Here is a 23,659-nt window from a genome sequence, read left to right as displayed (position 1 = left end):
GCCATTCTGCCAGACTGTCTGCAGCACAAGCAACCAAATCTGAGGAGTCAAAAGTGGGTCATGGTGCCAGTGGGCTTTACATGAAAGGTATTCCTGCAGTTTAGATTGTGTGCTTCTTCAGCATATTTGAGCTCATTATATCGCTTTTACAGAATGATAGATAACTAAATGGTTCAATAGGAGGCTGTTTCAGTGTGAAAAACTCAGATTACACCACCATACTGGAGCTGATCTGCACCATATGGCAGACAGAAAGAGCTAGCACCTAGCCAATCTCTAAACCATCCTCCATCAGTGCTGATATATGTATCTGGAGCAGATGTCAATTTCTTGGTTATTCCAGTGTAGCAAGCTGTAGCTTAATGACGTCTAACCAAGACTTGCTTTTCTGTGTGCTGTGTTGTTTACAGTCCAATTAGCAGCTTGAGAGGCCTCTTTGTGTTTTCACATCAGAGGTGAAGAGGAATTTCACCCATCAAGATTTCTACAAAGTCAACTCTGTCATTTATTGGTTCATTACATCTACTGAACTTGTGTTGTTCTTCAGTTACGACCTGCTGAAGTAATTAGAGGCTTCACTCCTGTTCATCTCAGTGATTTGAGTCAAGTTAAGTAAGTCAAATTTATTTTTTCATTACCCTGTAAAGGGACCAATTTACTTAGGATTTACTTACACTCAAAGGGTTTAAGTTTGCAGAAATAAAGTCACATTTTTCCTTTTTGATACATTCCATCAAATTGGGAATAAATGTTGCTTTACTGTAAAAATTGTTTAGCAGATTGTTTTCCCAAACAGCAACATGGATTTGGAACAGATTGTTAGCTGCACTCACATGCAAATATCTGTTAAATGACCAGATTACCATCGAGAGGTGTCCAAGTGTTCATTGCATCTGCCTTTGCTCTGGACTCTTTCCTACATGCACCAAATCCCACTGATACACAGTTGTGAAATAGACATGGCAAAGTCCACTCCTGAATGGATTCTCAAGGCCGCCCATAAGGGGGGATAAATGGGTGAGCTTTCTTGGTTTATAAAACATGTATATACTGTTGAGATTAGCAACCAGTTGAGTAAGAGATGTCAAACATAGAAGGAGAAAGAAAAAATGGAGTATGAAAAGTGGTCACACATCTGATTGCCCATTATCCTTAAGGTGACGGCTTGATTAACTTAATTTACAACTTCTGACCAGCATCAAATTACAGACAAAGTTAGCCAAAAGCCAGTAATAAATGCTGAGCATGTATCACGTATGCACTTTAGCAGGAGATAATTCTGACAGAATCTGGTTGATGTAAAATCTATAGTACATCTTGTCTTTAGTGTTGATAATTGAATTTTAAATCTGTGTTTCCAGACAGCTTGTGTCAACACAAGTGGACAGATACAGCTGATATGTCAAGATTTATCTCTTGGACATTTGTGTGCCACAGTAAATAGAATTGTATCCTGTCTTGACAGGTTATTAGTGATCTTAACAGCAGTCATCTCAAGCTTTCTAAAATGGCTTGTCATAAGTCATACTTAGGAATAAAACCCTGTTACATCAACAACAGTTTGGGAAAGAGAAGGTTTAGAAATTCATCCATCATAAAAATTAGGGCTAATACTAATGTGGTATCAGGATTGAACTGACTAGAAACAACAGATGAAGACTGGCTACTGAAATCTGTTCATGCTACGTTATTTGTCGATGGGCAATGTTTGTCCAAAGGGTCGATATTGGCCACTACTGATACTTCCTACTTTGCTTGCAGTGTGCAGACTGTGAGGTTGTTCAAGTTTTCACTGTTCCAAATACAACCAGTTTGCTGCTTGCTAAATTGTTAGCAAGGCCCAATAGTAACTAGTTTAAAGGAGGCCTATTTCCACCCACCATAACCGAGTTGGACTTCTGCCTAGAAGTGTTGTTCTGATTCTGATACCAGTACTGGAAATAGGTCCAATACTGCTGAAAATGAGGGTACAGTATTTGAATTTGTTGAGACACGTGTTAATGCAAGGATCCAATAGCACAGTTTGTTAAACCTTCCAGACCGACGTTGTCATATACAACAAGATGTGACAAAGGGTAGACTATGAAAAATTAAATAACTTTGTAACCATAAACTGTAGCCTCTTACTTTCTTCCACTTGAAGCTAGCCGTTGCACTGTTCCAATGCTGCTGTCCATACCTTTGTAGTCCTTACAGAAGAGTTTCTAACAAGCCTGGAACTGAGGTGACTTTTCAGGGACTTTAAAGGTTAAATTCACACCAATTGATCTGACACTGAATGTCTTTTTTTATCCCTTTAAAGAAAAAAATGGATCATTTATGGATGCTAGCTCAAATGCTTACATCAAAAGCGTTTTTCCAGAGTGCTTTGTGAGGGGCTGTCAACAAATGGCAGGCTGTTCCTTCATCAGGTAAGGCTTTGCCAATAATGGAGAGAAAGACTGATAGAGAGCCCATGATGTGGCCCTCTGTGCCATTGTTTTTTTAATGTTTAGCAGTGAAACTAACAAAAATTAGCAGGAAAAACAACTTTAACTGTCACAGAGAGGCTGTACATTACAATTCTATTTTTGAGCCATGTTCTGAGTTCACTGTGGGGCTAAAATGATATGCCAGTTTTCCACACTACAGTTGGTCCAGAAAGTGTACACCGGTATTGTGATACTTGGTATCAGCCAATACCTAACACTTTTGTATCGGGGAAATAAAAGATATTGGAACATATCTGCTGTCTATGAATATGTTCTCCAGTGCTCATATACTGGGACAGAGACAGTAGTCCAGTGAAATACTAAGCTTTAAATGTAGCTCAACTAAAGTATGCATGTAAACATACTAATTGTAGTTTTCATTGAATCATCCAGCATGATTTCTGAAGGATGTGTTGCCTGTTTACCATGCTCTTTAGACTTTAAAGTTACAGCATTTTAAGATTCAGATCTTTAAGCCCTTCCTGGCAAAACACACGTCTTGTGTAAGCCCATGCAAATCAGTCTTCCATCCAGTTGGATGGGGTCATATCATCTCCGAGGAGCAACCAGCGTACGGCTTTAAGGTACTTGTTCACTTTCATTCTTAGAAATATAGTTTCTTCTGTTGTGCTGCTTTGATTTGGACTTGAACTGAATGTTAAAATCCCTTTTTTTTAAATGAAGATAAATAGTTTAATAATGCTGTTTATTTTTGTCATTTTGATTTTTTTCATAGGTGCTACAGTCAGTGTTGAGCATATTATTGCAGAGTAATAAGAGTGCCTTTAAACTCCATCAAGTTATATTCAAAACATATTAGATAACTGCAGCTATTTCCAACTTATTCCAGATATAAATCTCCTTTTTCTTCCTGTTCCTAAGTATTTAAACCATTGAAATGCAAATCCTGAAAAGAAAGTGCAGAGAGAAAATGGACAAAGGAGTAAATGTCACCACTATACCCTAATCCTAGAATAAAGAAAGTGATAAATGGCATCAGAGATACTTCTATAAATAAACAATGTCAAAGAGGTGAGATAGTCGAGGTTATATCTGGTGCAGCGGCCCACTATTACCCTTGATTCCTGTCTGTGTGAGTGTTACGTTCACTTGACTAGCCAGTGGATTATTTCTCAGAGCAGTCTGAAAATGGAAAATGACAGTAATCAGATCGACTTAGGCTCTCAGCAAATTCATATGGAGTGTAGCCCTGCAGAGCAGTATCTGGCTGCTGTGGACAGTTTGTAGGTCAATACAGTATTAGCCGTCACGGTGAGTCAAGGTTGGCTTTGTACGGCCATTGGACATTTAGTAGGACCAACATGGATATGGATGAATCATTAAAATATTGCTTAGGGCTCGTGTTTCTTGCTTCATGCAAAATAACTCTGGCACAAGTTGTTGGATAGCTGAAAATGCCATTGAAAGTAAAACACTAAATTTAACCACACATCACAATAAAAGCAAGTTTTCAACTTCCATATGTATTTTTCCCGATTTATCAATCAGTCATAAAATGCAAGAAAAGGAAAAACAAAGTTGATGATGATGTTTCTAAATATGTAACCTTATCCAACCAGCTGGTCATGACTATGGATGTTTAAGGGACTGATTTCAAAGTCAAATAAAAGCAAATTTAAATACAGACACGTCAAAATGGAGTACTTTTTTTCAACATGATAAACATGGATCACATGAGAAAAACATTGTCAGATTGTTTTACCAAGTGTGGCTAAAATTAGCATAGCTAGCACCACCAGCCTCTTTGTCCGCACTGCAGCTTAACACTCACAAGCCTCTGCTGAATATTATCGATTGCTCTGATCTGTATGCCAGTATAACCTGACATGTCCTTCAAACAATTTTATTTCATACACAATATTTAGTAAATCAATCTAGAGCTAAACAATTTTGCAGAATTATCTCATTTTTATTATTTTAACTCATTGCAGATATCGGTATGAATTGTGGGGCATGATGATATTATGTCTTTCTCATTTTCAATATTGCAAACATACAATATACAAAAGCAAGAAATTTAGGGTTTTTATACACTATCCTACAAAACATTGACACTTGAATGTTTGCATGTTGTATAAGGCACAACATCTCTGCTGCTGCTGCACAAAAGTTTTAAACATGTATTTTGAAACCCATTTTGGGTCAAAGAAATATTGCACCCTTTGCGATTTGAAAATCGCAGTAAGACAATGCGATTTAATCTAAATTTCAATTTATAGCCCAGCCCTAATGTGATACACAAAATCCAAACTTGAACAATTAGTATTTTCAAATTTGCAGTGATTTTATCATAGGCTTTCAAATATGGGCATTTTCTCACTAATGCCACCCACTGATTTTTGAAGTGGGGATGAGAGTGATTGATTGTAGCCTTGTCTAGTCCCACCTCCAGCCAACACCTGCCATCAGCCTGCCTATCCATCAAATTGGCCTCATTATAAATCGTAGCTTTATTAGATTTTAAATGACTGGATTACTCTCATAGTGTTTATAACCAAAGAAACAAGCTTTAGAGGTAACTGGGGTTTTTGTTTGTTTGTTTGTTTGTTTGTTTGTCTTTTGCTGGTTTTTTAACCAAGGTGTTGGTTTTGTTTTCTTTTACAGAAATGTGAATTTAAACATGGGCTCCACAAATGTAATTGGGGCTTGAGTTTCTTGACACCAGTCTTAAGTGGAGGAACTGCAGATTTCTTATTCTTCTGCAGTTCTGGCCTCAATTTTCAACATTTAAAGTTGCCACTTGATTATTACCACACAGAAAAGATCAACTTGACAATCTGGTAACCTTAAAGTAGTTCCTATGGATTCATCTATAAAACCAAGACAATAAAATGATTGGTAAATTATAAACTATTAAGAGGCCATTGGGAACACTTTTTTTTTTCTTTTTAAAGAGGCGCCCTTTAAGATGGCACTCAACAAAACAAACTTTAAAAATCTGAATTATTTCAGCATCAGTATGTTGTCATAATTGTTGTCAGAGTAGCAGATTTTAATCTCCTGTTAGAAAGAAGGAAGTAGAACTATGAAATATACATGTTTTCTTTCATACAGGATAGTTTCTTCAGCTAGGACGTTGCGTTAGCTCTGATTTTTCACTTTGCAAATCCATCTTCTGGTAGGAATAGCTTACTAGCAGAAGCGTTTAGCAGGGGAACATTACCAGGACTGAGAGAAATCTTCTGCTGTAGCTGTATGTGTTGAAATATTAAACTCAGTTGATATGTAAAGGCTGCCAAGAGAGTGCGGCGTAAGGATGGTAGGTTAAAAAAAAGGAAGGAACAGACACGAGTCACAGGGGAACAGACTGGCTGGTCAGGGTCCAGGGCCCCTGCTACTGTACAGAGTGGTACACATTATGTAAACATAGAGTTAAAACAACGTTACACTATGCCAGGATTTTCTGTCTGTGTTCTGCACAGTAAACGTCAGTTTGTTTATATCCTTCTTTATTTCTTTTCTATTAAGAAACGGTTGATAAATAAATTCTAAGACTAAAAGATCTTTTTTGGTGTTTTTAAAAAAATATGAAAGTACTGAACATTTTTCATCCTTTGTCTTGTGATTGCATAATGTTGACCCATTGATGAAGACAGAACTTAATCTATTTTTTTTTAATTATTTCTGTATCCCAGACAATAATGATGAGCCAGTGGATTTTTTAAAAATAGAAGTGAGTACAAGAACAGATAGACTCAAGATTTTTACGTCAGCATTTCTTTTCTTACACACGTGAATCTTCTGTAGCTTTAGTTAAAGAACTGACCTTAAAGTTTGGGAGTCAGCTGTTCTATTGTAGACTAAATTAGGGACTGATAATAGGCCCAGAATCTACACTTTATTTCTATAATCTATAATCCTGATTTTAAGCACCACTTAAGGTTTCAGGATGATCTCAGGGCCGTGTGCCCATATACAAAATCTCAAGACTTGATTTAAGATGTTTAAAAGCTCCACAAACTTTATTAGGATACCCACTGAATAAAGTGATGTGTTATTCAAAATCTTTACATGTATGTTTAAGCATGAAAATATAAAAAGTACATTAGCTATTTATCTTAATAAGTAACCCCTGTTGTCGAAAGGACCCAAATTTGGGTCAAGGAAGGACTGAGAAAGAAAGAGACGATTTTAATTCTGCTGGCCAAATAACTGCATCTTTGTACTGACGACACAATAGTCAATTTCCCACTGTAATGTCAGGAAAAAGGCCAGTGTTAATAAAACACAATGTATCTGTCTTATTCATGTGTGCCAGTAAACCATAGCAGTGTTTGTTGGATCTGTAAGCTTTATACAAAACAATACGTCACCACAAAATACTGTACAAGCAACTGAATGGAATGAGGCCATTAGGAGCTGGGCTTTTCATTTTCATTTCAACACAATGTACTTTAAAGTTCTTGGGTATATTAGAGTGAAACAGTGAGGCAAATAAGCATTTTTTAAACAAGAAATCAGTAGATGATAAATTACAGTATTTCTCTGAAGAGGAATTTCATTGTGACCGCTTGAACTCGTGATCTCATTCTTTTGGTTATTCTCCAGAGTTCATGACCATAGGTGAGGGTTGGAACATAGATCGACCGATAAATTGAAATATTTGCCTTCTGGCTCAGCCACCTCTTCACAACAGTACGGTACAGCACCTGCAAAACTACTGATGGTGAAACAGTCTATCTCATGGTCCATCACTCATGAACAAGACCCCAAGAAACTTGAACTCCTTTACCTGGAGCAAAGACTCATTCCCCACTCAAGGTCCATGAGGTCCTCAGAGGTCCATGGCCTCAGACTTTGACCTTTTTTACTCTCATAACAGCCGCCTCGAACTCAGCCGCAAACTGCCCTAGTGCCTCCTGGGGGTCCCTAGCTGAGGAAGCCAGCAGCAATTGCAGAAGTGATATTTTTTAATATAATTACAATACACAGAGGGTGATCACAATACCAGAGATTTAAACTTTGATACAATACTCCTAAAAAATCACACAATATTAATACTTGTTTCATCATGACTGCATTGAAATAGAAGTCCTTGCCATCCATTGTTGGGTTATTTCTTAGTGTTAGATAACAAAAAAACAAATGCAAATTCCTGGGCTATTTTGATTGCAGAAATACATTGGTAAGGGTTCAGTACTAAAATGTAGCCAATGTATTTGTGCAATTTAAACATTACTCTCTTTTAACAACCTGATTTGCCAATATAACTGCTTGCTCTTCTGTTGATTTTATCCTTAATTGCATAAACATCAGCCCTTTAGCTGTTACATTGCTCTCTGAATAGTTCTCATATCTTCCAGATAGTTTATAGGACATTTTAAATGATTAATGAGTCAGTTTTATAAAACTGTAAAAAAAAAAAAGTGTCAGGAAAATTGTAGTTCCCTCATGATAACTTCTGATTAAAGTTGTAAGTAAAGCTCTACCTTGCCACTATGTTTGCTTTAAAGTGTAACAAGTTCGATAGGAGGATCCCTCTTAAAAAAAAGAAAGTTACTGATTGTTGGCTTCAGTTACTTCATTTACTACATTTACTGACTGACTTAATTTCAACAATGTTTTCTTGACATGTTTCCATACGTCATAAATAAAAGACCAGCAGCACTTTAAAACATCCTGTTACACTGCAGGGGGATGAGTCCTTGTTGACTGGACATGGTGATGATGAAGGCTTCAACGCTAATCTGACTTCTAAAACTCTTCTAAGCGATGTTATGTCATACCTCCTCAGATTATGTCTGACACTGTCCAGCTCTCCCTGAGTCAGCATTGCTATGTGATGGTGTGAATGTTCATGTAGGCATGTGGATTTTTGTGGTAAATTGATCAACATAGCGTACATAGTTGTTTTCAAATAGTTCAATTGCATCTGAGCCTAATTAAAGCAGTTTTAATACGAAAGAAATGTATAGAACTAGAACTAGAACTAGAACCGCTTCCTGGCAGTTATGAGGGCTTCACGTATAAGGAGGAGGAGCTTGGATGGTTTTTGACCTTGACCTTTTTCTTCCAAAATGTATTCAGTGTGTCTTTTAGTCATTGTGGACATTTGGGCAATGTTTAAAAAATACATCTTCAAGCATCATTGAGATATGGTGTTCACAAGCAGAAAGAGATCCATGATGTTGACTCATGTTGGAAATTGAATGTAAATTTGAGTATTGACAGGAGCGATCCTTTTTTACGTCATTGTCATTTTTGATTAAAAAAGAACACAAAACTGAGGAAAGTAGTATTTTTTGTAAAATCTTCTAAAACATAACACTTGAATGATTGCATGATGTGTACGGGATAACATCTATGCTGCAAGAAAAAAATAAAATTGTATTTTGACACATTTCGGGTTAAAAAAATTCTGCACATTCTGCAAATTGCAGCAGGTCATTTTGCAGTTTAAATTTTGATTTAATGCCCTGCCCTAGTCTGAACAATCCTTTAACTCTTTCAGTTCGACACAGTGCTCATGTAGGCTATCTGTTCATGGGGCATTACTGGTTGCAGATTAAATGTGTTGTTGGTCTCTTCTAACTTTATGTTCCCTCTGTAGGGGTTTTATATTGTTCACATCACTCTGTAGTACCACTTTACCATCACTAGTAGTCTGTTTTGAAAAATACACTGGTAAACTCTGGAGAAATTATAACCAGACCTCAAATTACACATGTGAGTTCATCAGAGTTTAAGTATCCATACATGTAAAGTTTTAGAGCTACATTTTGGCATAGTCAACACAGTCTTTTTTTTTTTTTTTTTTTGCTGAAGAGTGGTTTACCAATTCAATAAAGTATATAATACAATATAAGAATAGCTGTCAGGGAAAAAAATCCTAAACCTTAATGCCCTTGTACTGTTCTCAGTAATGCACCATCCCTCCTCAAGTTGTATGATTGTGTCTATTTAAAATTAATTTACATTTTTATCTCAATCAGACACTGTCATGCACAGAAAGTTGTGTTCAAAAATGGATTTGGCTATTTATTTTTATCTGTGTGCTTTACATTTTCTTGTCTATGACAACAAAAACCATGCAACTGTGCATACACATGCTGAAAATGCCAGTTTATGAATAACAAATCAATTCACATTCTTTGAAACAAAATAATACTTCATCTGGACAGTCCTCTAGAGTGTATAAATATGTATTTTGTGCATGCATGCCTTGCTTTCTCATGTAGACTCAATGCAAATTTAGTCTGTTAATATCAATACATACAGCCGGCACTGACTCTAATGTAGATTCTGCTGTTAGATCTAAGATACTTGTTTTTGTTCTTCCTCTCCCAGTGTACTGCTGGGAATTTTGAGCCCATGTGCTGTGTTGAATTATGTCTGCATGCACTGGAGAGGCTTACTCATACTTCATCCCCACTAATTCATCTGTAATGCTAGTGGAACTGTCTGGCAATGTTTGCTGTTCTGGTGTTTTGACATAGTTGGATGGTTTCCAGAAGATAAATCCCTCTGGCTTTGGTCATATTCTCCTCTACTTTATGCTTTTGTAAAACCATGAAGAAGACATTTGAGTGTCTGTGTAAATATCATGGATGATCATCAGGTTTGGTAGAAACACTCACATTCTGAATAGTTTATGGAAACTCTGGTAGTTCCTAATAAGAGATTTTAGAGTTTCAGTTTGGGACTTTATTGAACAGACGATGCAAAATTGAAAATTATTGAAAACTAATGCAATAACAGTCTTTTCTGACAGTTTTTGATGCGCCAATTTTCCTGGCAGTAAGTTTAATAAAAACATGTTATTTGACATGGTGCTTCATGAATTACTATTCTTGGGAGTAAACAAACTTTTCTTCCACTGCATAAACTACAGCTCAGCACTAATCCTTGTCTTTTACCTCAAGGAGGGGAAATATTGTCAGTATTTCTGCCTGAATTATCATCAGCCTTTATATGTTCCCAGTGTGTGATAGTCTTTCTCTCAGGATGCTGATGTTAGCTTAACTGCATACTGAGTCCAAGTCAATAAACCTTAATCTTCTGCAGTTTTAGGCTACTTCATGTAATCTAATATGTGTTTCTGTTTGTAATTATGACTGCTCTACTGAGATTGAGAAGTAACTGGACACACTCCTTGTTGCAAACTGTACTGGAATTACACAAACATGCATTAATATGTAAAGAGTTAGTCTGAGCACTGATTACAACATCTCCACTCACATACACAGAACTCTATTGTGTAACATCTGCAGTCACTACTGTGTCTTATTGTTCTTTCTTTGTGTCTCCTCGACCCCAGGCCCTTTTTTCTAGAAGAATGAGGAAGAGGAGGAACTGGAAACCCTTGGAGCACCTTGGAAAGTTTTTGTGAAGTCTCAATGAAAGCCCCAGAAGAGCATCTCTAGTATTCAACTCAATGGCCAAGAAAGGGCGTACGAAGGGCGAGAAGCCCGAGGCGCTCATCTCTGCCCTTCAGGCAGCCAATGAAGATCTCAGGTCCAAGCTAACTGACATTCAGATAGAGCTGCACCAAGAAAAATGCAAGGTACTGTACAAAATATAAACTTCAACTAAATATTTTAAGACATGTTTTAAGTAAAAAAAAAAAAAATGCAATCAGAGACCTAATGGTTTAAGTCCCTGTAAAGTGATAAAAAAAAAATCTGTAATTTAGGTTTGTTGTATGACAGTCCACTGTGTTAATACCACCAGGCCAAATTTCTGTCATGAAAAACATCTCCAAGTTTACAGAATTAAGCTTCAGAATCATTAAAATTAGGCAGTAATATCTGCTTTAGGATGGTGTGTGAGCGTTGGTTGAATGAGCTGAAGCCACGCCCACTCACGAGAAATATGATCCTCTCAAATTAAAAAAAAAAATGCTTCAACCTGAATGGAGGAATCAACTATGCTGCTATGTTCCAAATCCTTTTTAAGCTACCAGAGAAACAATCATATTTTTATCATGATAGGCAGACAGTTAAGAGCTATAAGTCTCAAATTCATTTTCTCATTCTGTATTGGGGACTGCAGATGTAGATTAGCTGTAAGCTAACTCTAGTACAATGCATCAAATGGAAGCATTTATGTTTTTATTGTACATGGTCCCTTTACAAATAAACAAATAAATAAATAAAAATTTAACTCTTCACATATTCCTAATATCTCATTTTCTGAGATATGTATAGTCATGTCTCGCTCACGTTTTTTGAGGTATTTGTGTTAAGTTGCTGCTGAAAATAGCTGATGTTGCTCTTCACAATAAAGTTGTCAGTGATGATTATTAATAGTGGCTTTTATTGTGACAGACTTGGCAGGAATAGAACGTGTCTATATTTTACCACTCTTTAGCATTGCAATGCTAACAGACAGGAAGGATTAAACTGTTGCTGCTTTGAGAGAGACAAAGCCACAGTCTGCTTCTTTCAATAATCTAGGAATAAAGACAAGTAAAATATGGATTAAAACACACCTTCAGCAGCTGAGATGTTTGTTCGCGATGTGTCTGGCTCAAGTGAAAAATAGACTAGCACTCCAGCAAATTAGCCTGCCCCTTGGCCTTACAATGAACTCTTGTCTGAGCACATCTGCCTGTCTCTGTGCCAGAGTAGAACAACAGAAGGCGGGGATTAAATTTGATGTTTTCTGGCTCAAATCTCTTTGTTATGATACTTTTTAAGGCCTGTAGGCCACTGTGGCTGATACATTTGGGAAATTAACTTCACAATAAACAAGAACACAGCATGTTTATGTTCATTGTGAAGTGATTTTGTATCGTTGTAGCATTAGGGGTTCAGGGTAATTCCACATAGGGATCAGTGGTGTTGTGGGCCCCTTCCCAAATTAAACCACTTCAGGAAAGAGTTTCAATCTAAATCCAAAATTCAGTCACGCATAGATGTATTCCAACATATTTGGTGTGTTTAGACACAAATTTTGGATTTCACTTTACAGGGACTTTAAAATACATGTTAACATGCTTGTTATTGGATGTCCTGGCTATATAAACTAAGACCAATCAATGTTCAAGTGCTGCACATGCTACACTGCACTCTGTTCTTTCTCACAGACAGCTATAGTATTTTTCCAAATGATGGATGTATGAAATAACATTTGCTGTGTTGCAATGTCGTCAGTAAACATCTTTGTGCTTTTAGCAGTAGGCTGTTTAGGTTAAATATTGTCTTTGAAAATATAACACATGCACTGAACATGTATTATCATGTACAAAACTGTTAATATTTCACTCAGAACAGGTGGATAATTTGCCCCACTTTGGAAAAAGTTTTCTTTTTGCCCCAGTCTATTTCTTCCAGACTATGATAAGATTTCTGTCTTAAGCTGTTGATCTGTTGGAGTATTATGCATTGATTCCAATGTTGGATGCAGTATTTGTTTTGAGTCTTCAAAACTTCTGCACATTAAACCATGGATTGTAGAAAACATGGAAGTAGTCACAGTGACACCACCCAATGGTTTATAAAGCGGACATTTGAAGTCCAATAATGTGACTGTCATATTGGAAACGCTTCAGATATGACGCTATGACATAACCATCTGCCAGTCAGCTCAGACACACCCCTGAGTATGCATGCTTATTAAAATAGAGTTTGCTGCACTCTTGTATTGGCTTCATTTTTTATAATATGGGAGGCTGGCACTTGATTAAAACTTAGTACAAGAACAAGTGGCCGTCTATCTGGCAAGGCAGTGTAAATATTCAAATCATGGTACACTTGAACAGTTTCTGAGTCTGCTTGGAATACAGAAAATAATAAATTGCTTTTAAGCTTTTATTCCATCTCATCATGAACTATGAGGCCTTGTTATCAGAGTGGAACTAGCAACTAAACAACACAACAAACAACTTATATCAATATCAATGCTTTCTCTGTTGATCTTCCTAAAAAGAACAACTTTAAATCCTCAACTATACTCATAAATTTAATTTAATTTAATTACTCCATATACTATATAGTAAAATAACTTAGATCAATACTTTTTCTGTTGATCTTCCCAAAGGTGAGCAAACTGGAGCGCGACAAGGTGCAGGAGGTGAAGCGGGTGCGAGAGCAGGAGCAGCACCGTCACACTGCCATGTTAACGGAGCAGCGGGCAAAGTGGCATGAGGAGAAGCAAAAGGAGCTCCAGGCTCTCAGGGAAAACCTGACGCGGCAGCATGAACAGGAGCTGGCCCGCCACGCTAAAATTAAAGAGCAGGAGAACCAAAGGCTCAAAGCCGCTCTGAGCGCCATGCGAGATGGCAGTGGAGAGAAGGTGAGGTCAAGACGGAAGGGTAAAGCTTGGCCTGATATGCAAATAGAAACAAACAGAAATAAGTAGCAGCTTTTTCCTAAGGCAGCAGCTGGGAAATTTAACTGAAACAGGTGGGATTTGCAGGACAGCTACCTTTACTTCAAAGAAAAAGCTGATATCACTGAAATATATACTCACTCTGTCCTCAAATAATCTTTAAAAAAACATTTATCAGTGGTCTATGAAAGTTCTGCCGAGTCATTCTTAATCTCCCTCGCTCTCCCTCCCTGCTGAATCTTCAGGTACGCACAGCCCTGACTCTGGAAGCCAAGGAGGAGGCACGTCGCTTCTTTGACCAGGAGAGAGTGAAGCTGCTGCAGGAGATAGCAGAGCTGAAATCTGTTAAGAAGCAGACGGACGAGGCTCTCAGTAACATGATCCAGGCGGATAAAATGAAAGCTGGTGATCTGCGGGTGGAGCACCAACAGCACCAGGAGCAGATCTCCAAGATCAAGTGGGACTGTGAGAGGGACATCCGCAGACTGGTATGTTTGTCTTTATGTCAGTAATATTAGTAAGGTTGGATATCTGTATCACATGAGGTTGAAGTCAGATATTTTCACAGATGTAGTATCCCTGTTTACTTTTATTTTACTTCTCCATAGGTGGATGAAATCAAATCTAAAGACCGCACCATCTTTGCTCTGGAGAAAGAACTGGAATCGACGGCAGGTTTCTTACAGAAGCTTCAGCTTCAGAAGGATGCTCTGGATGAACAACTGTTTCTTGTGAAGGAGGCTGAGTGCGGCCTGGGAAGCCCAAAAAGAGAGATTCCTGGCAGAGCTGGAGATGGAGCAGAGCACTGTGGAAGCCCGGTAAGGGAAAGAGAAATATTCAGAGCTAGGAAAACAGGTGTCAGCCCATTCATCATTAATTTTGGCATTAAATATGTAATCGATATTTAAATATAGTTATATGTTAATTTGAACATGTTATTGGAACTTTAACTTTCACAAATTCGGTTTCCATTATTTTTTTTTACTGTTGGCCATAGAGGGGAGAGAAAGAAAGTCTGTGAAAGATGTTAAAACTTCTCTCCACTACTCAGCACCAGTACGTCACTGCATGACAGAAGCTGGTGAAACAGTGAAGGTCTACTGGGTTAACCCATAGTGTTTTTGTTTACTTTGGAAAGAAGGATGGAAACCCTGATTTTAGATGGTAAGACTAATGGCAGGCAACCTGAGCTAGTGCAAACTGCATCCTGCTCATTATTGAGCATCTCTGTTCTGGGTGTTTTGTATTTGAATGCTGCTTTCCCTACATGAAGTTATGTACTTCTTGAGCTGTCTTTGCTAGAATGGAGAGGGAGGTGATTTATAGGGGTGAACAATATTATCTGCATGAAATGGGAATCGGCAGAGGTCAAAATTTCTGCCCATACTTAGTACAGATATATGATTGGCAATAAAAGTTGGCATATTCTGGCTGTAAATATTGACGTTTATTCACCATTTGTACAAATAAGTTTGTTGAGTTTTAGGTAGGACCAACAGACCTAAGTCAATGAAGTTGTTTTCTTTGTTCATTCACATTCCTTATACTTTAAAGTGTGTTTAAAGGACTGAAGTTTTAGGCCTATACTGTGTTTGTTTCGGTCAGGAACACTCTCACCATACATTTAACCATTTTAATGCAAAATGGATGTACAGTTTGAGTTTTACTTGGTGGAGGAAGCTTTGCTCAAAAGGTGCTTCCTGGGTTGGTCAAGCAGCTTGCTTTGACTTTCCATCGTTTGAATACAATAAAATTGGTTAAAAAGCAATTAATCACTAGTAGCATGAATCTGAATATTAGGTCGTAACAGCTTTTCGCCATAAAGGAGGGGGCTGGCGTGGTGGAGGTGTGATGGGAAAGGATGTGTACCTTTGTTTTCATGGCATGTGAAACCTTTTACCATCAGCCATTGCCATCCTTGATGCTGTGGTTAGTGTGGCCAAGTGTGAATAAATCCAGAAGTATCTCCTGCTGACTGATTGGTCCCTTTTCTTCTTGTCTCTTAAATTTGCCATTATAGAGGTCAAGCTTAGCATCATCATTAATGCAAGCAGGGATGTTTAAGAAGTATGTCATATTTATATGGACTGCTGTGTTGAGAGAAAGAACTGTGATTGGCTATGAGAGCTGGGAGGCGATAATTGGGTTCAGCTGGCTGTTAGCTGATCACAGCTGGGCGTGTGACTTTTCTTGTCCTGCATGGACTAAAGCTAAGCTTCATATATCAGTATTAACATCTGTATTGGCTTAAAAGAAATTATTATTCATACAGGATATCGGCAAAAATACAGTATTGTTGGCTTATCAACAAAGTTTCAATCACTAATAGATTTTAAACAGACTGGTGTGTAATTCTGAGTTAACTGATTAACTGCTATAAAATGTAATTTTTAAAAATTAAACTTCTGTTTCTTGTTTGAATTTTTTAAATTTTTTTTACCTATTCTTTTCTGTATAACTGAGCAATTAAACAAAGATTAAAACATCAAAAGAGAGACTTATTTATAAGTGAAGCTCTTTTTCCCCTCTAGACATGAAGCTGTCCTTTTAAATCTAATCACACTGACATTTAGCGATTGGGTTTCCTTTGACCTGATTCCATGTTGGATTTGAGACCTTCAGAAACAATGAGATGGGAACGTAGATTAATAAAAGTGAAGCTCTGACATAGCTACACAGACCAGGCAACCAGAAGAAGACAAAAAACTCTTATAAGATTAAACCATGTTAACCCATAAACAAACTCTGACCTGAACTTTTAATTTAGATTTAATCTGCATTGGATGTCAGCCCATTAAGATTCAGTGTGTGTGGGCTGCTCCAGCTGCAGTAATTCAGTTGCCCTGTAATTTAATAAAATAAAATGTAATTTTTGAAACAGTGTGAGCTAACATGCCCGTAATTCTGAACTCTTACTTAATCTAGTCATTTTGTTTTGAAGCCCCTGTGAAGATTTTTAAACCAGTTATGGGGCAGACAGGTTATTTTTTTTGCCTCTATTTGATCTACAAGTGCAAACAAAAGGTATCTGCATCAAAACTGACTTTCATTATGAGGTCATTTTTAATGCTAAAACTGCTGCTAAGGTGTAGGTGTTCGAAAAAAAAAAAACACTTTTTACTGCCTTTTTTTTTTTTAAAGGTTTATTTTTGGCCTTTTTGATAGGACAGTGGATAGAGTCAGAAACAGGGGAGAGAGCGGGGAGAGACATGCAGGAAATGGTGCCACGGGCCGGATTTGAACCTGGGTTGCCTTCGTATATGGCATGTGCCTTAACCACTTGACTACCGGCGCGCCCTTTTTACTGCCTTTTCTGATGTATAAAAGGGATTTTATTAATTTTTTATTGTTTGACTTATTGGATTTTGCTTGTTTGTGTATTCTTTTAGGACCTGAGGAGAAACCAGAGGCGCATAGCTGAACTTAACTCAACTATTCGCAAATTGGAAGACCGTAACTCTCTGCTGGTGGATGAAAGAAACGAACTGGTATGATCTCACACTTTTTGATTCTTAGTCATCCTTCATGTTGATGTTCATGTTCTTGTCTTTCACAGTTAAATGCATCTTTGTAACTCTCTTCCCAACCAGCTGAAGCGAGTTCGAGAGTCAGAGAAGCAGTGTAAGCCTCTGCTGGACAAGAACAAGCTGCTGAGCAAGAGAAACGACGATCTGACCCAAACAATCCAGAAGCTTGAGGACAAACTGAAGAGTTTGGCAAAGGAGAACCTTGAGATGGTCAGCACAGAGTCACAGCGGGAACACGAAGATATCTGTGATGTTTTTGATGAAACTTTGTTATTTTAAAGGACATTTTTCTCCCTGTGTGTTTGTGTGTGTGTATGCAGAAGGAGAAAATCAGCTCCCATCCTCCACTGAAGAAGCTGAAGTCTCTGAATGACCTGGACCAGGCCCACGATGATCAGGAGATAGCCTTCCTCAAGCTTCAAGTTCTTGAGCAACAAAGCATGATAGATGAACTAACAAGAGTATGTTTTTTACTCAGGTGCTTTTATGTGAAAGCACAGGCACCTACCGTATTTTTTTATTTTACATCTGCCGTTTCTCAGCATGTAACTTTGCCTGCAGCTTTAAAAAAAAAAAAAAAAAAACTGGAACAAGCAGAAGCATATCATCATAAATAAAATTACAATACATACAATTTTAACGTACAAATGTATCACCGTGGTTGGGGTGCAGATGGCCTAGCGTTTAGGCTGTACGCAGGCGGCCAGGGTTTGAGCCAGGCTGGTTTCTTCCCTGCATGTCTCACCTCCTATCTTTTCTTTCTATTTCTGACTCTTTCTACTTTTTCCCTCTTATTAAAGGCATAAAAAAATAATAAAATATGCATCTAAAAAAATATTAGCATGTCAGTGCTATAGACCAAAAAGTACATACATTTTCAAGTTGAAATGAAAGGGATAGTGTTGGGGAAAAAGGTTCATACTGTATTTATCCCTCTTCTTCTAAAACTTTAATTCCACTTAATCTTGTAAGTACACTGGATTTTCAAAATATTCAAAATATAAGCAAGTGTCATTTTTAAGTAATTTTCTCACAAACTTTTGAAGATAAGATAATACTTATTGATTCCCAGAGGAGAAATGCTGGAATTACAGCAACACATCTAAAGAGAAAGGTGGTGAAAATATATTAGAAGTTGAATAAGAAAAAGCAACATAAATAAACCAAATTTTTAAAATAGATATAAAAAGGACAGGAGATAAAGACAATTAACATTCTGTGCAGTCAATAGCAATTAATGTGGCGCGTGTTTGTATAAAGTGACATGGTGCACTTACTAGCAGTCAGTTATATACACAGCAGTGGTATGACATACATATGGGGCAGTGCAAAAAAAGTCCAATAAGATGGGGTGTTATATGTACAGTATAGAGGAACAAGATGTATAGATGATATAAAGATACACAGATAAACAGGACAGTTTGGTGTTGTAGTATGAACATTTACATCACTTATGCATATTGTGGTAGTAGTAGAAAAAGTGTGTTAATTAAAAGTTAAGGTGCGATAATTGATGATTTAACATAAGAGTAGATCAGCGGATTTTCAAAATAAAAGCTGCATCAGAAATGTGTGTTCAGTGAAAATTTTCATTAGAAGTTCTATTTGAACAGAATCTGCTTCTCAGGGAAGCTTGCTCACTCATAGATCTGTCGAAATTTCTTTGTTAAAAAACAGCATTTTCTGGTGTTAATCCTAGAATGAAGTTAATAATTTTAATTTTGTTTTATAATTCTCTAGATTATCATTGGATGATTTAAGAAAAAGTCACTGGGTCTCTGGCTTTTATCTAGCATTTGACGCCTCACACACATATAATGTTTGATAAAACTCTTACCAAGTCTAAGGCATAACAGTCAACAAATCTTATGAAATAATATTACTACTACTATATTATCATTTAAAATGCCCTCCACTGCTACTACATTAACACACAAACACAAGCACTTTATGTGGCTCATTTTATAGATAAAATAAGTCATTTTAAGATAAGATCAGATAATGAACCTGAGATCAGACTTGAACTTTGGATTTAGGATACTGTATAAACACCAGCTCCAGCTATGTTAACTCTGCATGATTTTATTTCTGAATATTTTTATTTCTGCAATGATGCAGAAGAAGCACATTTGCTTAGTTTTATAAAGTACTTTATCTACATCCCATCTTCAGACTCTTTTAAAGGTTAAAAAAATGAAGGAAAAAGTGTAGCAACATTTTATGAGCATAAACATTCTCAATGAACTGTTGGAGAGAGGTTGATTATCTTTTTAATGTTGTGATGTCACCAATTTCCCTTTCCTCTATTTAATTTAGATAAAAAGAAACAAGAAGACTTCTGTCTGACTATGGTATGTTGTCTTTTCTTTTTTTTTTTTCAAGGACCGAGAAAAACTGCTGAGGAAGAAAAGGCATAAAAGAAGTTCAAGGCCCATAAAGGTTGGCACAGTTGAATCATTTGTCGTTGTTATCATATAAAACCAGCAAACACATGCATGTAATGTTGTATTGTTTGAAAAGTTAAAAAAAGTCTTTTATCCTCTTTGAAAAGTATTGTAATGTCTTTCTGTCAATTATAATTTTAAGGTTTAATTATGTAATGCCAGCTGTGTCTTCTAAAGTAGATTTGTAGGAGCAGATCATTTGTACTCAGCTTTTTGATTATATTTCGTTTAGAAGAGTTGATCATATATACTTCATTATATATTGTTATTATTATATATTATTCAAAACTTTTACTTGACAAGGCCTATTAAGAAGATGAAACTAAGAAGAGTCAAAGTGCATCAAAGAGACATTAAATACACAATTTTTTCACTAGAAATTGAAATATCCATCCAAATTTGGCTCATTTTAAAATTAACTGAATATATCTATTGCAAAGGGTCTTGTTTGCAGTCTGATCTGATTTGCTATGGCATTCTGTTGTAAAGAATCTTCCACAGATGGCGTAGGTTGAACACAACATTGTTAAAGAAAGGAAAAAACTCCTATAGACCTATGGTAGTCACCCTGATCTCAAGAAGATGATTGGATTAGTATTAATGCAGCATCAGAGATTGAAAACATTGTTAAACATTGTTAATATTTCCCTGCAGAGGCACATTGTAGTAGACACTTTCTTTGGATACGATGAGGAGTCTATGGACTCAGAGACGTCGTCTGTGGCTTCATTCAGGATGGACAGAACTCCTGCTACCCCTGATGAAGACCTAGAAGAGGTGAGGACTTGAATTTGTTGAGCTTCTGAGGAGTTTTTCGAGGATGAGTCATAACTTTTTCCTCCAGTTATCATACAAGTAGTCCATCTGACGAAGCACTATTCAATTGACGTGTGACTACTGATTTATGTGCATGTCAACCAAGGGTCTATCCACTGAGGAGTCAGAGCTGCGTTTCCGACAGCTGACCAGAGAGTATCAGGCCTTACAGCGAGCCTACGCCCTGCTGCAGGAACAGAAAGGAGGGATTCTAGATGCTGAGATGGAAGCAAAGGTAAAAAATGACACTTTTGTTTTTTTGTTTTTAAACCCTGATATTTTCAGTTTATTTCTTGCAATAATTTATTGTTATTGTGTAAGCAAATATATGTCAAGCTAAGCGTAATCATCTGTTTTGTGCATGTATTCCCTAACTCTTTTTCCTCAAAAAGCCCCAGAAATATTTAGTCATGTATCTTTGTATTGAGTATGGTTTAGAAACATATCTTACCTGGTTTTAAAGACGTGTTGCTACCTATGTTTGTTTGCATTTTGACCAGATGATATTTCACCTTTATTTCCCAGGATAAAATCAGGGGATCAGGGGATTTTTACTTACAGTAATTGGTCGGGTCCTCTGGTACAGTCTAGAACTCTTTATTGAGTATTTCCTCTGCATGTGATGAGCTGAAATTTGTGGCTCCATCTGTTCACAAAAAGCACATCCACAAAGACACATTCAGGTCAGCCAGGATTTTTTTCTGTTTTCCTTTAAGAGGCATGGCAGTGATCAGAGAGAGAACTGTCTCTGCAGGATCTGTTCATTGACAAGCAGCTCAATGTGAAGGATTTTGCTACAGATTAAATAAGTTGTTCTTATGTGAGGTAGACATAGAAAGGTGCTGTTCAGTGACATTTACAGATCATACAAACAGAAACCAATTACCGGATGAACTTCATGTATTTAGTTAAAAAGTCATTTACAATGTTACGGTTTTTCCTATTTGCATTGGCTCAATTCACAAACAGGAAAAGTTCAGACCTCTGCACAATTAGTTTGTTCATTTCATTGTAGATTAGGATTTCTTATTCATCCAAGTAAATTGCATTGTTTTGGTACATGTATGTCCACAGTTGACTGATCCAAAACGTTGAGTTATTGTTCAGTGAAATTGCCAGACTCTACACAATCTTAGTGGTCTTTCATCATTACAAAATTATCCATTCATGTTTCAAAATCTGTCAGGCAAACATGTATATGGTATAAAAATAATTGGCATTGATGTGTTTTCTTTCAAAGTGAATTAGCCACTAACTTTATCTTTAAAAGATATTGTTTTTAAGTTTCAAGTAAATTTCTGGTTTAGTTAGGCTCCTCTGAGGAATGTTCAATCTCATACCTAAATGTCTTTTTGATATCCTTTGTTTTTAGAGTTAGTACTTTTAATTTTAGTCTGTTTCACATATAAAACACCTCGCAGTGGCTTTGATAAATCTATATAAAAAACTCTGTGATGCTCTGTTGAATGCTCACGAAGTATGGAGAATCAATCCTACAATCCTGCAATGCCTCGTGAATGTCTGTTTTTTTTTCTTTCTCATATTTCAGGCTCACGAGCAGCTCCAAGCCGATGTTCTCAGGTATAAAGCCAAAATAGAGGACTTGGAAAAGGAGCTGACCCTAAAGGGACAGGTATGGAACCCACACACAGTCAGGATAAAGACAGATGAATGTACACATCGTACTTCAGACAGATATACAGGAACTCCTAACAAGATTAGTCAGTCCCAGATATTTCCTGTACCATTGAGATTGGCAACACACCCTCTGAAGTTAACTCACTTTAGACGATGATGTGATTTAAAGTACATGCGTCTTTACAGTATAGAGTATATCAAGAAGTAAGAAAAGTAGAACTACTGTCGCGTGGTTATATAGCTCCACATAGTATTGCAACTGCAGGACAGCAAAAGTACAGTGGTGGGTAAATTACCACTGTACTTAAATTGCAAAATTACATCAGTTCATGCTTGAGCCAGAGAGGAACTTTTGCTCAAAGTTTAAAGGAATCCCTCAAAATTTTCTTCAGGTATCATATTCACAAGTAAGGGATTGACATGAGGTTGAATCACCTTAACTTTTGACCTCTGACCTCCAAATTCTTGTCAGATCATTCTTGAGCCAGAGTGAACCTTTGTGCAAAATTTGGAGAAAAATCTTTCAAAGGATTCCTGAGATAGTGTGTTGACAGGAATGGCACACATGGAATGAGATGGCAACCTGAAAACACAATGCCTCTGGCCTCGGTTATCATCGGTGAAGAGGCAATAAAATCACTAAATCATATTAAGATACCCTTCTTAAGTTAAATTTTGTTGCTAAATGCATGTAAAAGCTTGTCCTTACTAATACTTGAAACTTACCTGTTTAATAGACTGGAATTGGATTCAGTAGACTCAAAGTATTTTAAATCAACTTGTAACTGAAGATGACAGTCAGTAGAGAAGTAAAAAATAGTGTATGAGTTATTGAGTCAGTACAAAAAGACTTAACATTTATAAACAATCACTAACTAACCCTAACAATCAGGATGCATGACATAAAAGGAACACAGTGGGTAGAGAAGACTTTGAAAATCCTTAACTACAATCTCCACTATGATTGCTCTGGTGGCACGATGTAAATGCCATCAACCTTGTCCACAGCTGTGGTGAACTTTTCTGAATGTTTCCTGCTGTGTTCACACAATTACCATACTTGTCACAGGAATTTTACTTGGTGAAAAAAATGACATGTTTGTATTTATGCATGTCAACGTTTAGGTTTTTTCTTTGTATTTGAAAAAATCTTGTCATGACTAAAGTATGAGCTAAGTATGAGTACACTGTGTGATTTTGGTTGCATGACTCACCTGGAACACCTGGAGCAACTTTCAGTCGGACCGTTGTTTTTTCAGTGTACATAGAATACAACAGCTGACCATGGTCTGCTCACACTCTAACAGGGAGTGCTGAGCCGTGAGCAGATTCTCCATCTTTGGGGTATTTTTCCTTTGTAAACTGTTGGATAGCATCTTAAATCACCTATTAAAAATGCTGAACTGCCTATTTGATGTGCCTTCCTTATGATAAAGAAAATAAATGAGCAGGAAATTGGCCTACCCACAGA

General features: G+C 37.0%; 1 protein-coding gene across 4 annotated transcripts in view; it reads left to right on the top strand.

Annotated features, from left to right (window-relative positions):
- The window catches only part of jakmip2 (janus kinase and microtubule interacting protein 2), a 44,021-nt gene that overhangs the window by 5,796 nt on the left and 14,566 nt on the right, over positions 1 to 23,659 (top strand). For all 4 annotated transcript variants that reach the window (XM_041802112.1, XM_041802111.1, XM_041802114.1 and 1 more), the window contains exons 2-12: positions 10,750 to 10,995; positions 13,473 to 13,727; positions 14,009 to 14,251; positions 14,372 to 14,581; positions 17,153 to 17,251; positions 17,354 to 17,500; positions 17,611 to 17,751; positions 19,673 to 19,729; positions 20,389 to 20,511; positions 20,657 to 20,785; positions 22,100 to 22,183. In XM_041802112.1, the coding sequence (XP_041658046.1) occupies positions 10,867 to 10,995; positions 13,473 to 13,727; positions 14,009 to 14,251; positions 14,372 to 14,581; positions 17,153 to 17,251; positions 17,354 to 17,500; positions 17,611 to 17,751; positions 19,673 to 19,729; positions 20,389 to 20,511; positions 20,657 to 20,785; positions 22,100 to 22,183 (1,617 nt within the window). In that variant the 5' untranslated portion in view covers positions 10,750 to 10,866. The remainder of the gene's footprint in view (positions 1 to 10,749; positions 10,996 to 13,472; positions 13,728 to 14,008; positions 14,252 to 14,371; positions 14,582 to 17,152; positions 17,252 to 17,353; positions 17,501 to 17,610; positions 17,752 to 19,672; positions 19,730 to 20,388; positions 20,512 to 20,656; positions 20,786 to 22,099; positions 22,184 to 23,659) is intronic.

This window comes from Cheilinus undulatus, linkage group 12 (genome assembly GCF_018320785.1).
Source record: "Cheilinus undulatus linkage group 12, ASM1832078v1, whole genome shotgun sequence".
NCBI lineage: Eukaryota > Metazoa > Chordata > Actinopteri > Labriformes > Labridae > Cheilinus > Cheilinus undulatus.
This window is presented reverse-complemented; position numbering and strand designations above follow the sequence as displayed.